Source organism: Ambystoma mexicanum, chromosome 1p, assembly GCF_040938575.1.
Source record: "Ambystoma mexicanum isolate Mex_15411 chromosome 1p, UKY_AmexF1_1, whole genome shotgun sequence".
Taxonomy (NCBI): Eukaryota; Metazoa; Chordata; class Amphibia; order Caudata; family Ambystomatidae; genus Ambystoma; species Ambystoma mexicanum.
In genome coordinates this window covers 771,308,631-771,325,341 of record NC_090921.1, presented here as the reverse complement: position 1 = coordinate 771,325,341, position 16,711 = coordinate 771,308,631, and the positions used below count along the sequence as shown (strand labels likewise).

The following is a 16,711-nucleotide window of genomic DNA, read 5'->3' as shown; positions in this document are numbered from 1 at the left end:
CGAGGCACTATTTCTGTGCTGAAAGCAGCGGGCTGTACATCCTGCATGAATTCATCCCGCTAAGCGGCACTGATAGCGGTCCGAGTCTCAGTGCCGGGTAATCCCCCTTATTCAAAGGCAGCATGTCAGCAAACACGGGAAAGATACAGGCTTAGGATTTACTGCACACTCCTCAGCACTCCAAAGGCAAGTGGGCGGATTAAGGGGCCTGCATTTCGCAACTTAGGCATTCAAAGGCAAACCAGCAGCTTATGCAGCCGTTTTAGGAGTGGGCGGACTCTGTTTGCTCACAAAATGGAGCAAATGTTATGGGAATTTAGAGCAGAACTGGCCGAATCGTGACAATGATGGGAGGCGGTAGAAGAAGCGGGAGTGCTCCATGCGGGCCCTGGGAAGTGCCAAGGGGGGGCTCTCTATTACTGCAGAGGCCTAATACCCCTATGATTATAATCCCTGCCCTGCGGCGCTGGAAGGTAACCCTACCCTACAACTTGAGTACTGTTGAGTTAACTCAATGCATTTTCCTCACTTAGTACCCATGTAGCGACCCCCCGCTGCAGGCTTCCCCCCTTCCTCGCTGCAGGGTAACCCTTTCCCGCCTGCTGGCTGATCCTTTCTCCGGAGCGTGTTAACCCCTCCCCTGCAATGTTGCCTCATGACCCACCCCTCTTGCATTCGGATGATCCTTTCCCCGCTGCAGGGTAGGCCCCTTTCTGTGGATGTTGAGCCATTCTCTGCCGAGGGCTCGGCCTTCCCTGGTGCAGGAACAAGGTCGGAACCGTTGTGGGCCCCCGCTCGCTCACTCACCATAGAATGTTCGGTTGCACATGTGGCGGGTGACCGCGGCTCCGTCGTGCTGGCTCCCGCCCTCGGCAATGGTGTCATTCATGGCTTGGGCGTAGAAGTTGACTCCATCGTGGAAGCCCGCCGCAATGTAATTCATCTGGAACAGGGGAAAGCAGAAGGAGGAAAAGTCAGAATAAAAGGCAACAAATACCGTTCTGAATTATTTGGACACTTTCTGTTTTCCACACATTGTCCCGAACTAGAAATGGAAATGTGGCTTTATGCTGAAAACGTTGGACTAGTGGCCTTGAGTTAAAGGTTTTGCAGTACGAAAAGGAAACAATGAATCACACTTCTGCTAACTGTGCAGCGTTTATGCCTAACTAAGAAGCTTAGGCAGCTACTAAATTTAAAGAATCCCATTCCAGTCTCGGGAGGATAGCTCAGGGGCAACGTGCTCGCCTTGGAAGCAAGACAAAACAGGACAACGCAGGTTTGATCCCTGGATTCGCGCTTAGAAACCGCTTGGTATTAAGCACGTTTTTATTTATTTAATTATTATTTACTATTTATAAAGCGCACAGCAGCAAGTTGGCATCATGGCGCTGTTACAACAGAGAACTTGGATTGCATATACATACATGATACACGTGAGCGTATATAGTACAAACTTAGTTACATTTCATTACAGGAGTAGAAGTTAGTTAACAAGAGTGGTTTTAAGAGTTTTGTGAAAAGCTGTGAGGGATGTCTCTGCTCTGAGTGTGTTAGGGAGGGAGTTCCAGGTTTTGCGTGCAATGTGGGGAAAACCAATGCCTCCTGCTTTCGCTCTGCGATTTGCGTGCAATGTGGGGAAAACCAATGCCTCCTGCTTTCGCTCTGCGATTTGCATGCAATGTGGGGAAAACCAATGCCTTCTGCTTTCGCTCTGCGATTTGCATGCAATGTGGGGAAAACCAATGCCTCCTGCTTTCGTTCTGCGATTTGCGTGCAATGTGGGGAAAACCAATGCCTCCTGCTTTCGCTCTGCGATTTGCGTGCAATGTGGGGAAAACCAATGCCTCCTGCTTTCGCTCTGCGAATGTTAGGGATGCGTAGTTTATTGGCATGGTCAGATCTTTTAGGACGAGACCAGATGTCTCTGGCAATGGTTTCTGAGAGGTAGGGCGGGGCGGAGAGGTAGCGGCATTTGTATATTATGGTAAGGGTCTTGAAGGGGATCCTTTCTCTAACGGGAAGTCAGTGGGCATCTCTCCTGGCCCGTGAGATGTGGTCTATCTTTGGGATTCTGAGGGCAGCTCTGAGAGCATTGTTTTGGACAGTTTGAAGGCGGTTCAAGTTTTTAGCGGAGGTGCCAGCCAGATATAACCTATCATATCATACTGCCCCTCCACCCCCCTGATTGAATGCAGAATCTCTCATTAAATGATGTTTGTGGCTTGGGAACGCTGTGGGTGAGGGCATAATTCAACTGAATGGCACATGGGTACCGTACTACACTGTGTTTCTTTCTATTGACAGTTCAGAAAGGGTGTGTCATTACTGTTGCAGGTGCAGCATTGCTAAAAGCTGGATGGGTTGGCAAGCATGCAGCACCTGTGACCTCCCCAGCATTCAGCACCCGGGAAACTCTGCTATACTTTGAATTTACTTGATTTATAAGTGACTTACACATGCACAATAAATAGATAAAATTTAACCAAGGAATCCCAACTATATTCTGGCGAGAGAACCTCTAGTATACTGTTATAAACAAATAAAATAAATATATATAAAGTACTTATGAAAGAATTAGCATACTATGTCGCAGGAACCCTAGTATGCTGTATCTTAAGACGCACTAGTGCACTGCACTTGTGGAATTGGCAGCATACTGTATCAGGGAACGCCCTAGTAGACTGCATCAGTGGAATCCATAGGTTACTGGACCTGGGGAAGCCCTATTAGACTGCATCTGTGGAATCCATAGGTCACCAGACCTGGGGAAGCCCTAGTAGACTGCATCTGTGGAATCCATAGGTCACCAGACCTGGGGAAGCCCTAGTAGACTGCATCTGTGGAATCCATAGGTCACCAGACCTGGGGAAGCCCTAGTAGACTGCATCTAAGGAAGAACACGTAAACTATACCCACGAATCCCTTGTATCTAGAGATGCCCATGTATACCACAACCATGGCAACCAACATTCTCCCACCTCCTTCATGTCTCCTCTGTCAGGCTACTAGAATCTGAGTGTCATCTGCGTACAACTAGCATTCAAACCCCCTACTTTCAATTCTTTGCACCAGAAGGTGCATGCACACATTCACAAGAAGGGGTCACAGAGCTGAGCCTTGTGCAACCCCACAGGATAAATAACTAATAGCAGAAAGAAAACTTCCCAACGGGACCCTCTGGCACCATCCTTTCAGGCAAGACTCCAACCAGGCTAATGCTGCTCTGGAAATACGCATCGGAGACTTAAGACGGTGTATCAAAATAACGTGGCCAACCATTTTAAACACGAATGACAGATCGAAGGGGTATTACTGCCACAGAATCCCCTTAATCTCCGATCAACAAGACTTTCCCCTGAATAGACAAAATGGATGTCTCTTTGCTATGAGAAGGGGCAAATCCTGATTGAGGACTTGCCAGAAGATTGGATGCTTCGGAATAATTAGACAGTTCCGTGCTAGCTTATCCTGACGTAATTTTGCCCATAAAGGGGATATCGGCATGGATCAGAAATTTGCCAAATCAATAGGATCTAAATGTGCTTTTATCAAAAGCGGCGTAACTTGAGCATCTTTTAATTGCGGAGGGGGGAAAGGGAAACATCCTCTCTGAAAAGAGGCATTGATACTGTGTGTTAGATCTTCTGCCAACATTGAGATGTGGCCCTTTTTTTGTTTTGGATTTTTATTTTCGCATTTCAAATATACAGTCAACACAAACACATTAAACTGGAGCAAATCATGAAATGCAAATATATTATATCGCTTAGAAATTAAGCTGACCCATTGTGCTAGGAAAAATATCAGCAAAGTATCACGTCATGTCACCAGCACAATCAGTATTGCCTCAAAGTGCAATACACACACACACACACACACACACACACACACACACACACACAAAAAAGAGGCATCAGTATTAACCGTACAAATCAATAAAGACGTCCATAGCTCCAAAAATAAATCTTCGGTATTACCCAAATTGTTCGTTTACAATTGTTCGAATGAACAATTGACCGAATTTAAAGGGTCACAATTGACCTTTTCACAATTGACCGTATATATATATATATCGGTTTGGTAATATATATATATATAGGGGTTTTGGGGGGTTTGGCGTTGGGTGGGGGGTTGTGGGGGGTTTCCCCCCACATATATGTTACAATTGACCTTCACAATTCGGTCAATTGTGAAAAGGTCAATTGTAATTCGAACAGTTGTAAAACAAACAATTCGTATACAACCAAATCTTCCCTTTCTTATTTAAAAAAACATAACTTTTTCATAATTAGATGATGTTGTTCCGTTACCCACTCCTCCACCTGTGTTTCTTTTGCTGGTCTTCCCGACCTTCAGAATTTGTTTCACCACCATCATTAACACCCCTTCCAATCCGCTGTCTATGTGTACACGCAATGTCACACCTATCTTTCTCTGATAACAAAATGCCTTGGATAAGTGACCTAGGAAAAGTTATATTCAATATGACACCCAGCCTACCCAACACATCCTTCCAAAAACATTGAACTCTGGCGTAGTCCCACAGTGTGCGTAGTGAAGCCCCCTTCTCCCTTCCACACCTCCAACAAACAACATTTTCCAGTAAACCGAGCTTATGCATTTGCCCCTGTGTCCAGTACAAACATTCTAGTACCGTCTGCTGAACGAGTCTAAGTTTTAAGTCTAATTTTGCCTTAATTCCCGCCCTCATTATGCAATCCCAGTGTCCCATTGAAATATCACAATGAATTTCCATTGCCCACACTTCTCGTAACTTGTTCCAACACTCGGCATATGTAGGTCTCGTAGGCATCAATGTAAGGAATGTCAAAACCATTCGAGGTGGTGAGTCAAATGTTTTACAAGTCTTCGGTCTGTCAGCAAGTGCATCATTCATCAAACCTAGACCCTGGGACAAAAGAGATCTGAGGGTCTCATATCTCTCTGCTTCCGGTTTCCCTAACCGGAATTTACAGTGTAATACAGCAAACTTCACTATTCGTTCTTTCATGAAGACATCCCTTATCCTTAACACTCTCTTCAAGACCCAACTCTGCCAGTACAAGGGCCTGTTGAAGCGCCAGATTATGCCACAGCGACGCATCGTAATGCAACCATACATTCTGATTATCATCCACTAACCACGAGACAAGAGCTGAGTAGCGTAATTGAAGGTAATCTTCTGTCAACATTCAGCACCTTCCCCATCGAACATACACTCGCCAATGCATAAGGAGATATCACCTCCTTTTCTATATCAACTCACATTGGAAGCAAGTTCTCATCTGACACAAAATAATACGTAGCCTTCAGTAGAAGAAAACCTTTATGATACTTACTAAGATCTGGATGTTCAAACTCTCCGTCTTTAACAGTGAGCATTGATATGAATCATGGAATTCTTGATCTTTTATTAACACCACACATACATTCCCGAAAAATCCTGTCGATCTTCTGAAAATTCTTCTTAGTAAACTTCAGTGGAAGTGATTGTACTACATATAACTTTAGTCTCCCTAAGTTTCCTAGGGTCATCCAGGCGTGGACCCCTTGCTCACTGTGCTCAGAGAGGCACAGCTCCACCTCACTGATGAGGCCCAACAAGGCTGAAACACGTGTGTGGGGTTGACGTGTGTGGGGTTGCTGTTGATACTCTTGTTCAGAGAGGAATTGCCATAGCATTTCGGCGCGGAACAAAGACTGATATGCAAATGGATATTTCCCATCTGTGATAGGTACAGTGAGCTAAAGTGTGGCTGCAGACTCTCGAGTGAGTACCTTCCCAAAAAACAGGTCAATGGGCCGTGTTCTGTCTCACAGAGGGGCGTCTATGGACTATTTTGTGGGTGGGTACTACATATAACACCTTGGGCAGGAGAATCATGTTAATGGCATTTATTTTTGGCCAGATATTGTATTTAATAAATCGAGGTGGAAGGGGAACCAGAGGCATTAAGACCCTGCACTAGTTTTTAAATATTGGTGTTGGATCAAAGCATTTAAAAGCTGAAGATCTGTGTGTGGAGACAGTAGCAGGAATATTGTGTGTTCTAAATTCGACTGCTATTGTTTCTCGCAGCTTTGTGATCTTAGCCACAAAAGAGATGCCAGGTTGTCACATAATGTAGGAACAACTATGTCTATTGTGTCTACATGTATTGTGAGTTATTGATACATTTAGAAACCTCAGCACCATTAGAATTTTCAGCAGTTATTTTTTCTGAATAATAGGGGTTTTTTAGTCTGGTGCACCATCTTTTTCAATATGAACATTGTTTAGTATAGCATAGTTTATCATCTCCAGAGAGAGTGAGTCGACAACGTCTTTCTAGTTGATGTCCATTTTGTTTTAGTTGTGCAAGCTCAATGGTAGTGTAGAGGAGCAGCTGCAGGGCGTTCTGACCCCATACCTCCTGTATGTTGGAAGCCTGGATTGTGCCATGCTTGACACCAGCAGTTGTGAACATACCACAGCGTATATTCAAAAGAAGGTATGCATTGAGAAAACCTTACGAGATGTATCCCCAAAGAGATCACAATCTGAGGGAGGATCTCTCCGAAGGAATATGAAAAGGAGCGAAAGAGGAGCTGGTGAAGTCACGAGAGACGAACGTGATGCACTGAGAAGACTGGTTGAATGGAGTGCATGGACATTATAGATACTGATGACGAAGTAAAGAATCGAGTAAACATTCATATGTGAGAAGAAAATTGCACGTGTGTGACGCACTGCAGAAAATACAAGCCGTTCAATAATTGTATAGATGCAGCAACGCAAGTAGACTAAGTAATCCTAGAAGCTGGCTATACACAGTGAATAGATTGCAGGCGAAGCCGCCACTGTATAGAAGCTGGACATCAGTGCCATGAATTTAGTAAGCCCGGACCCATGGAGAGAAAGGGCGAGAACCTTGTCGCAGCAAGAATTAGCTGTGATTGTGGATACGAATGGTGAAGCTGCTTGTTCTTGTGTCAAGAGGAAAGCAGCCAATGCCGGTTATCTATTCTCAAAGCAGTGAACGTGAGAAGCTGAATCATCCCTTGTTAAGGTGCAAAGAAAAGAACACCATGCACGCCAAGTTTTATTAATTTAAGACATTTAAATGCTGAAGAATGGTCCAAATCATGGTCTCCTGAGCCAAGGATGGAAACAGAGTCGAGCTTGAAGTTCTAGAACAGCGATAGTGCGTGCTCGCACTGCCTTATATTATCACAGACAAGAATACTTTGCAAGGCCAAGTTCAAATACAATCTTCATGACAGAAGGCATGGGTGATGAGAGACAATGAGTTAATAGGGTGGGGAGGTAAAGTCAAGTCCACCTCCTGGCACCTTGGTCTGAATTTATGTGCTGCTAAGAGAACCAAATGACCTAGACATGGCACGAGCGTGCCAACCAATTGTTGAGGGCCATATAACAAAGGGCCTTATAGTTTGAGAGCCAATGATATACTGTGTACTTAATAGTTTTGAAGATGACTTGTTTTAGAGGTAGGCATAAGTTGTCCACCTGACAGTAGATATCCAATCATAATCTCACCCCTTATAGCAAGTATACTTAGATGTTCCCCTTAAACCCATCACAAACCTTCATAGGTTTTTCTCATTTGCCACGTAGTGTGATGTCACGTATGACAAATTTTTAGTATATAAATGTGTTTTCATGTGAAATTTATGAGAGCTCGATGCAACGTCTGTTGATGTCCGCTGCAACTCCCCGTTTTAGACAATTGATAAGAAAATAGCAAAACTTTGCCATCTTCCAGAGTTGGTTCGATTATTTAGTGTCAGAGTTATTCTGCATCCCATCCATTGCATGCATGTTACCCAAAGTGCTCTAAGCTCAGTATACCACTGATTTTTAATATGAGCATTCGATTTAGGTCCTTGCTGAGTTAATGGAGCCACGGAATCAAGGCACCATATTACTTTATCATAAAAATAAGTAAAAAGAGCCTCAGGACCTTGAGTTAAGTCATAGTCAGGATAGACAGAATTTATGGTCTGTAAAATATCAGTAGAGATTAAATGGAGCTTACGTGTTAGGTGCTTACGTGTCTGTTCGGTAAGGTGGAAGTTTCTTCCCAGCGAAGCAGGGAAAAAAACAGAGCATGCTCAGACCATGCCACTAACGTCATAGAAAGATCAGAACCTTCAATATTGCAATCGAGCAATGAGTCGAAAAAGATGGCCTGCTACACGGCACAAGACAGGACATCATTGCCTAAAGCCCAAGAGATTTAACAAGTTAATGAAATCCGGCACCATAAGGACATCTTTATCATCTAAATGCAAATTAAAAACACCAAGGAGAATACGCTGTGCTGACAACGCCTGAAGATATTCACATAGAGATTGCAAATGTGCTAAGATTATATTGTCATGTTTAGGCGGGCGATACACAGCTGTGATTAGAGCAGAACATTCTCCTCAGTAGAGACTATCCAATGGTGGTAAGTTCCAGATGAAAGTTAATTCAACTGCTAAATGTTGAAAGAAGAAAAACATTGTGTTAACACTGCATAGGCCATAAAATAGCTGGAATGCAGAATTGCCACTTCTCCACCACGCTTATCTCAGAGATTCGTACAATGGGCCGTGAATCCTGCTGGTAAAATGTCACTCAGTGTAATAGGACAATCCTGCCTAACCAGGTTTCGGTTCTAGCTAGCACCTAGAAACCCTCTTCCAATAGTAATTTATGAATCTTCAGGCCATGCGTAACCGCTGATCTGCCATTTAAAAGACCCATCTCTTAATCATACTGGAAGACCCCGTTGATGTCTATCATCCTGGGCAGGATGGTAAATCTATAGCAGAGTCTGATCGCTCCCGCTGCCCGGCTTCTTGTTCCCGATCGCTTACAGTCTATGTAAGAGAGATATCAAATGTTTAGGGCGCATGTGGGGAGAATGTAGCGTCACTGCCTCAAACAGGCTTAAGCAGGCACTTAATACACCGAACCCCATGTGGAAGCGCCCTTAGAAAAATGCCAGGCTAAATGCTGTGGGAGTTCCAGCTGAAAGGACCAGGCACTCCTCAGCACTGTATATCTAGGAGCCAGGTCACATGACCGTCTTTGTCCATTGCTCCTCCCACTTAATGATGTCACTGAAGGGCCGGCCTTTGATAACTCCTCCCCCGGGTCACTCCTGGCAGGAAAGGGAATAATCAGGGTGGAATGGGACAAGTGTGCTGCTGCCACCAGCAGAGACTCCCCAATGATGGTACGTTCCAGATGAAAGGACGAGGCACTGCTCAGCACTGTGTATCTAGGATCCAAGTCACGTGACCAACCCTGTCCATGGTTCCTCCCACCTGAGGATGTCACAGTGGGGGCGGCCTTTCATACAGTGGCATGTCCAGGGAGTGGACTGGGGTGGCACGTGCTACCCCTGAAATCTGACTGGCCACCACAGGGGCTGCCCCATTATCCTAAACTACGATCATTCAACTTTAAACACAGGAACGTAAGACACTAATGTTAGGAATTAAAGTAGATATGAGTAGTGGAGACAAATAGTATATTAATGCTATTGAGAGGCGCCTGTCTGTGTGTGTGTGAGAGCGCTCATACTTCATGCCACCTTTGCATAAGTCAGTGCCCTAATTTGGCCACCCCTGGCAGAAGAGTCTGGACACGCCACTGCTTTCATAACAGCAGGCCGCTTTGGCTCCCCATGGTCACTCCTAGCAGGAAAGTGAATAACCAAGGAGTAATGGGACAAGTGTGCTGCTGCCACCAGCAGACACTCCCCAATGATGGTACGTTCCAGATGAAAGCACCAGGCACTCCTCTGCACTGTATATCTAGGAGCCAGGTCACGTGACCTTCCTTGTCCATGGCTCCTCCCACTTAAAGATGTCACTGATGGGCCGGCCTTTGATAGCAGTTATCCGCTTCGGCTCCTCTGGGTCACTCCTAGCAGGAAAGTGAATAAGCAGGGAGGAATGGGACTCGTGTGCTGCTGTCACCCCAGAGACCCCCCCCCCATGATGGTACGTTCCAGATGAATGGACCCAGCACTCCTCAACCCTGTATATCCTTAACCAGAGGGCCGGCTCTTTTCCCAACCGCAACGTATGCCTTCTTTCATTTACCCATTTCAGCCTCAGAGTAAATAACTGAGGTTTGCTGAAGACCGGGTCCATTACTGATCACACGCTCTCACATTGTGCCTCTGTTCTGCTTCATTTACGTTTGGAAACAGGTAGGGCCATCGGCAGTGACTATGGCCTCTGCGGGTCCGTCTACTAGAAGCAGGCGATATACAAGCAGGCCAGTTTCTAGTCCATTTGGTGCCCAGGGCGAAACACAAAAAATGTGCCCCCCCCACCGCCCGCTCACGTCATGCAACACTCCTTAACTACACTCCATGGTTAAGTAACTCCTACCCAACGTCAATTAATCATTGCTATACAAATGAAACAGGTGTCTGATTACGGAAACCATCATGAAGGATTTTGGTGCCACACTACAACAAAATGGTGTTTTAGAGAGCCTCACGTAATGTTAGGTGGGTCAGAGAGGCAGAGGCTGCACCTGCTGCCCTTTACTCACCCACAAGTAATTGCCCCCAACAGTGACATTTCGCCTCCCAGGGCAAAATCAACCCAAGGGGCAATTGTGCCCCGGGCAGCTGCCCGCTTCGCCCGGGCCACGAAACGGGCCTGCTGACAACCTTCCATCACCTAGACACTGTGAGGTTTGTGTGAACTTTTCCCTTTGGAAGGCGTGACTCATACGTTCCTATTGTGTGTGGTAGCATGCTCAAAGTTTTTGTGGGAGCACACCACTTGCATCCGTTTTTCCTTGGTGTATGTGCTTCTTTCCCGTTTTACGTCAGTTCCTCTTAATTCTCATTGGGGTTATTCATGAATGTTCACTCACTGTGCATGCCAGTTTAGCAAATGTGAGTGCCATGCTTCTCAACACATTTGCAGGTGTGATCTTGCATATGCCCAATACATCTTTAATAGAATCGGGACCAATGCGTGCCTTTTCAATGAGCTTGTTTTGTCAATAAGTGTCTAATAATGCCCAGGGTCGCTGCCGTTACCACAGATTGCTGGATTGTTTCTCCCCGCAGATTTTTAATATTTGTTTTTCTTCAGAAATATGAAAACGCCTTTTTGCAGGTTTGCACCTATATTTCGCAGAGGTGGACTGCCTCTACTGTGAAAGCAACTCTGAATAGCCCTGTGGATCACGAGGTCATGCAGGGTGCAGCAGCACAGAATCGGGGTGGCGCATGGCCAACATGTCGCTAGTGCAAAAAAAGAAAAAATACTGAGAATTTAGATGTGGCAAAATTGCACTTTAGTTTGTTTAACCCAGCAGAAATATGCGGCAGGCCGCTTTAATGTCACAATTTCAACAAATGCCAGAGCTAAATAAAAGCATTTAATTTATGAGCTCACTAATTGGGATGCAAGCCTGAGTACAGGGCAATTTCCCTGCCACTAGAGCACCCTGCCGCTAGAGGACCCTGCTGCTATAGGATACTGCCGCTAGAGCACCCTGCCGCTAGAGGACCCGGCTGCTTGCTAGAGGGCCCTGCTGCTAGACCACCCTGCTGCTAGAGCACCCTGCCGCTAGAGGATCCTGCTGCTAGAGGACCCTGCTGCTAGAGCACCCTGCTGCCATAGGATACTGCCGCTAGAGCACCCTGCCGCTAGAGGACCCTGCTGCTTGCTAGAGGACCTTGCTGCTAGAGTACCCTGCCACTAGAGCACCCTGCCGCTAGAGGGCCCTGCCACTAGAACACCCTGCCGCTGGAGCACCCTGCCGCTGGAGCACCCTGCCGCTAGAGGACCCTACCACTAGAGCACCCTGCCGCTAGAGGACGCTGCCGCTAAAGCACCCTTCAGCTTGAGGACCCTGCTGCTAGAGGACCCTGCCACTAGAGCACCTTGCCTCTAGAAGACCGGGTCACTCGAGCACCCTGCCGCTAAAGGACCCTGCCGCTAAACCACCCGCCTGCTAGAGGATCCTGCCGCTAGAGTACCCTGCGACTAGAGCACCCTGCCGCTAGAGGACCCTGCCACTAGAGCACCCTGTCGCTAAAGGACCCTGCCACTAGAGCACCCTGCTGCTAGAGGACCCTGCTGCTAAAGCACCCTGCAGCTAGAGGGGCCTGCTGCTAGAGCACCCTGCTGCGGTAGGATACTGCCGCTAGAGCACCCTGCCACTAGAGGACCCTGCTGCTTTCTAGAGGGCCCTGCTGCTTGCTAGAGGACCCTGCTGCTGGAGGATCCTGCTGCTAGAGGACTCTGCCGCTAGAGGATCCTGCCGCTAGAGGATCCTGCTGCAAGAGGACCCGGCTGCTAGAGGACCCTGCCGCTAAAGCACCCTCCCACTATAGGACCCTACTGCTTGCTAGAGGATCCTGCTGCTAGAGGACTCTGCTGCTAGAGGATCCTGCTGCTAGAGGACTCTGCCGCTAGAGGACCCTGCTGCTAGAGCACCCTGCTGCTATAGGATACTGCCGCTAGAGCACCCTGCCGCTAGAGGACCCTGCTGCTTGCTAGAGGACCCTGCTGCTAGAGGGTCCTACTGCTAGAGGACTCTGTCGCTAGAGGATCCTGCCGCTAGAGGATCCTGCTGCTAGAGGACTCGGCTGCTAGAGGATCCGGCTGTTAGAGGATCCTGCTGCTAGAGGATCCTGCTGCTAGAGGATCCTGCCACTAGAGGACTCTTCTGCTAGAGGATCCGGCTGTTAGAGGATCCTGCTGCTAGAGGATCCTGCTGCTAGAGGATCCTGCCACTAGAGGACTCTGCCGCTAGAGGACCCTGCTGCAAGAGCTCCCTGCTGCTATAGGATACTGCCGCTACAGCACCCTGCCGCTAGAGGACCCTGCTGCTTGCTAGAGGACCCTGCTGCTAGAGGTTCCTACTGCTAGAGGACTCTGTCGTTAGAGGATCTTGCCGCTAGAGGATCCTGCCGCTAGAGGATCCTGCTGCTAAAGGACTCAGCTGCTAGAGGACCCTGCCGCTAAAGCACCCTCCCGCTATAGGATCCTGCTGCTTGCTAGAGGATCCTGCTGCTAGAGGACTCTTCTGCTAGAGGATCCTGCTGCTAGAGGATCCTGCCGCTAGAGGATCCTGCCTCTAGAGGACTCTGCCGCTAGAGGACCCTGCTGCTAGAGCACCCTGCTGCTATAGGATACTGCCGCTGGAGCACCCTGCCGCTAGAGGACCCTACCACTAGAGCACCCTGCCGCTAGAGGACGCTGCCGCTGAAGCACCCTTCAGCTTGAGGACCCTGCTGCTAGAGGACCCTGCCACTAGAGCACCTTGCCTCTAGAAGACCGGGTCACTCGAGCACCCTGCCGCTAAAGGACCCTGCCGCTAAACCACCCACCTGCTAGAGGACCCTGCCGCTAGAGTACCCTGCGACTAGAGCACCCTGCCACTAGAGGACCCTGCCACTAGAGCACCCTGTCGCTAGAGGACCCTGCCACTAGAGCACCCTGCTGCTAGAGGACCCTGCTGCTAAAGCAGCCTGCAGCTAGAGGGCCCTGCTGCTAGAGCACCCTGCCACTAGAGGACCCTGCTGCTTACTAGAGGGCCCTGCTGCTTGCTAGAGGACCCTGCTGCTGGAGGATCCTGCTGCTAGAGGACTCTGCTGCTAGAGGATCCTGCCGCTAGAGGATCCTGCTGCAAGAGGACCCGGCTGCTAGAGGACCTTGCCGCTAAAGCACCCTCCCGCTATAGGACCCTGCTGCTTGCTAGAGGATCCTGCTGCTAGAGGACTCTGCTGCTAGAGGATCCTGCTGCTAGAGGATCCTGCCGCTAGAGGATCCTGCCGCTAGAGGACTCTGCCGCTAGAGGACCCTGCTGCTAGAGCACCCTGCTGCTATAGGATACTGCCGCTAGAGCACCCTGCCGCTAGAGGACCCTGCTGCTTGCTAGAGGACCCTGCTGCTAGAGGTTCCTACTGCTAGAGGACTCTGTCGCTAGAGGATCCTGCCGCTAGAGGATCCTGCTGCTAGAGGACTCGGCTGCTAGAGGACCCTGCAGCTAAAGCACCCTCCCGCTATAGGACCCTGCTGCTTCCTAGAGGATCCTGCTGCTAGAGGACTCTTCTGCTAGAGGATCCTGCTGCTAGAGGATCCTGCTGCTAGAGGATCCTGCCGCTAGAGGATCCTGCCATTAGAGGACTCTGCCGCTAGAGGACCCTGCTGCAAGAGCACCCTGCTGCTATAGGATACTGCCGCTAGAGCACCCCGCCGCTAGAGGACCCTGCTGCTTGCTAGAGGACCCTGATGCTAGAGGTTCCTACTGCTAGAGGACTCTGTCGCTAGAGGAACTTGCCGCTAGAGGATCCTGCCGCTAGAGGATCCTGCTGCTAGAGGACTCGGCTGCTAGAGGACCCTGCTGCTAAAGCACCCTCCCGCTATAGGACCCTGCTGCTTGCTAGAGGATCCTGCTGCTAGAGGACTCTTCTGCTAGAGGATCCTGCTGCTAGAGGATCCTGCCGCTAGAGGATCCTGCCGCTAGAGGACTCTGCCGCTAGAGGACCCTGCTGCTAGAGCACCCTGCTGCTATAGGATACTGCCGCTAGAACACCCTGCCGCTAGAGGACCCTGCTGCTTGCTAGAGGACCCTGCTGCTAGAGGTTCCTACTGCTAGAGGACTCTGTCGTTAGAGGATCTTGCTGCTAGAGGATCCTGCCGCTAGAGGATCCTGCCGCTAGAGGATCCTGCTGCTAAAGGACTCGGCTGCTAGAGGACCATGCCGCTAAAGCACCCTCCCGCTATAGGATCCTGCTGCTTGCTAGAGGATCCTGCTGCTAGAGGACTCTTCTGCTAGAGGATCCTGCTGCTAGAGGATCCTGCCGCTAGAGGATCCTGCCTCTAGAGGACTCTGCGCTAGAGGACCCTGCTGCTAGAGCACCCTGCTGCTATAGGATACTGCCGCTAGAGCACCCTGCCGCTAGAGGACCCTGCTGCTTGCTAGAGGACCCTGCTGCTAGAGGATCCTGCCGCTAGAGGACCCGGCTGCTAGAGGACCCTGCCGCTAAAGCACCTTCCCGCTATAGGACCCTGCTGCTTGCTAGAGGATCCTGCTGCTAGAGAATCCTGCCGCTAGAGGACTCTGCCGCTAGAGGATCCTGCCGCTAGAAGATCCTGCCGCTGGAGGAACCTGTTGCATCTCAGAGCTTCCTTCTGCAGTTCTCGAGGCCGGCAGGTTTCCAGAACCACTATTGCTCCTTCGATCATTTCTTGCATTCGGTAACATCAGTCCCGGGTATTACTCTCCACCAGGCGGAAATGCGTATACATGTGGATGGATCAAAGCAGTGCCAGTGGCTTTTCAGTGGCACACTCCACTCAGTGCTATCTGCAGCTCAGACACTTGGGCTAAACTACACGCTTTCGGGAAGCCTTATAAACTGGTTGTAAACTCAAGTCAAGGGAAGGTCTGGCATAGGGTGTATGAAAATCCCTAACATGTATTTGGGATTTTCATGCACCATATGCCCTGTCATACTGCGCCTGCGGAAGCCCATTTAAAATGGAACTGGAGACAACCTCCATAAAAGACACCGGGGAATGCCTTGAAGGGTGCACCTAGCGGTGCAATAAAAAGTTACCCCTAGCAAACCCCTAGTATACTGCATCTGGGTATGCCCGGGTATACAGCTCCTGGCAAACCCCTAGTATACGGCATCTGGGTATGCCCGGGTATACAGCTCCTGGCAAACCCCTAGTATACTGCATCTGGGTATGCCCGGGTATACCGCTCCTGGCAAACCCCTAGTATACGGCATCTGGGTATGCCCGGGTATACAGCTCCTGGCAAACCCCTAGTATGCTGCATCTGGGTATGCCTGTGTATACAGCTCCTGGCAAACCCCTAGTATGCTGCATCTGGGTATGCCCGGGTATACAGCTCCTGGTAAACCTCTAGTATGCTGCATCTGGGTATGCCCGGGTATACAGCTCCTGGCAAACCCCTAGTATGCTGCATCTGGGTATGCCCGGGTATACAGCTCCTGGAAACGCCCTAATACACTGCAGGCGGGAAAGTACTAGCATAGCACACAGGGGTGTCCTTACTGTGATATGTCTGGCAGAGCCCCGCTGTACTCGACTCCCTGGTATATTCTGCCTAGGCCAGCTCAAGCATCCTGCCCAAGGCCACGCGCTAGTACGCCGCTTCCGGGGAAGCCCGGCTATGCCACGGAAGGGCAACGCTAGTATACTGCGCCCAGAGAAGCATCAGTGCAACCCACAGTGGGACGTCCGAGTGCGGAACTGCGCTGTGCCATGACGCCGAACCTGGCGCACCTCCTGTGTACGGCATCCCTGGCAACGCTGGCATGGAGCATTGGGGGAAGCCGGAAGCTCTAGCGGCACAGGGGGAGGGGGGTAGCTCTCTGTCCTCTAATGGTCCCTACAACCCTTAATTCACTCATGGCCCCTCTCATTAAATACTCCCAGGGGAGAGGAGTTCTGGTTGCCAGGGCAGTCACGTGTCTCCAGGGCTTTTGGACTGGGATGCACATCAGCAGGTGATTTTATTTTCTCGGAATTGAATGTCTGGGGTTTCCATGGTGACCCTGTTCCTGACATGATGTTCACCTTCCCACGCACAGGCTTGAGCTGCACGTCTCCGTCAGGGAGAGAGGGACAGACCCCCTTTGCTGGACCTGGCGTGGATCCCTCCACCCAGGGGCTGATGGCACTCTGCTTCCGCGGC

At 49.4% G+C, this 16,711-nt stretch overlaps 1 protein-coding gene across 1 annotated transcript in view; it reads right to left on the bottom strand.

Annotated features, from left to right (window-relative positions):
* The window catches only part of NPR1 (natriuretic peptide receptor 1), a 1,222,629-nt gene that overhangs the window by 699,904 nt on the left and 506,014 nt on the right, over positions 1–16,711 (bottom strand). The window contains exon 4 of the mRNA XM_069651231.1: positions 808–943. Coding sequence (XP_069507332.1) covers positions 808–943 — 136 coding nt within the window. The remainder of the gene's footprint in view (positions 1–807; positions 944–16,711) is intronic.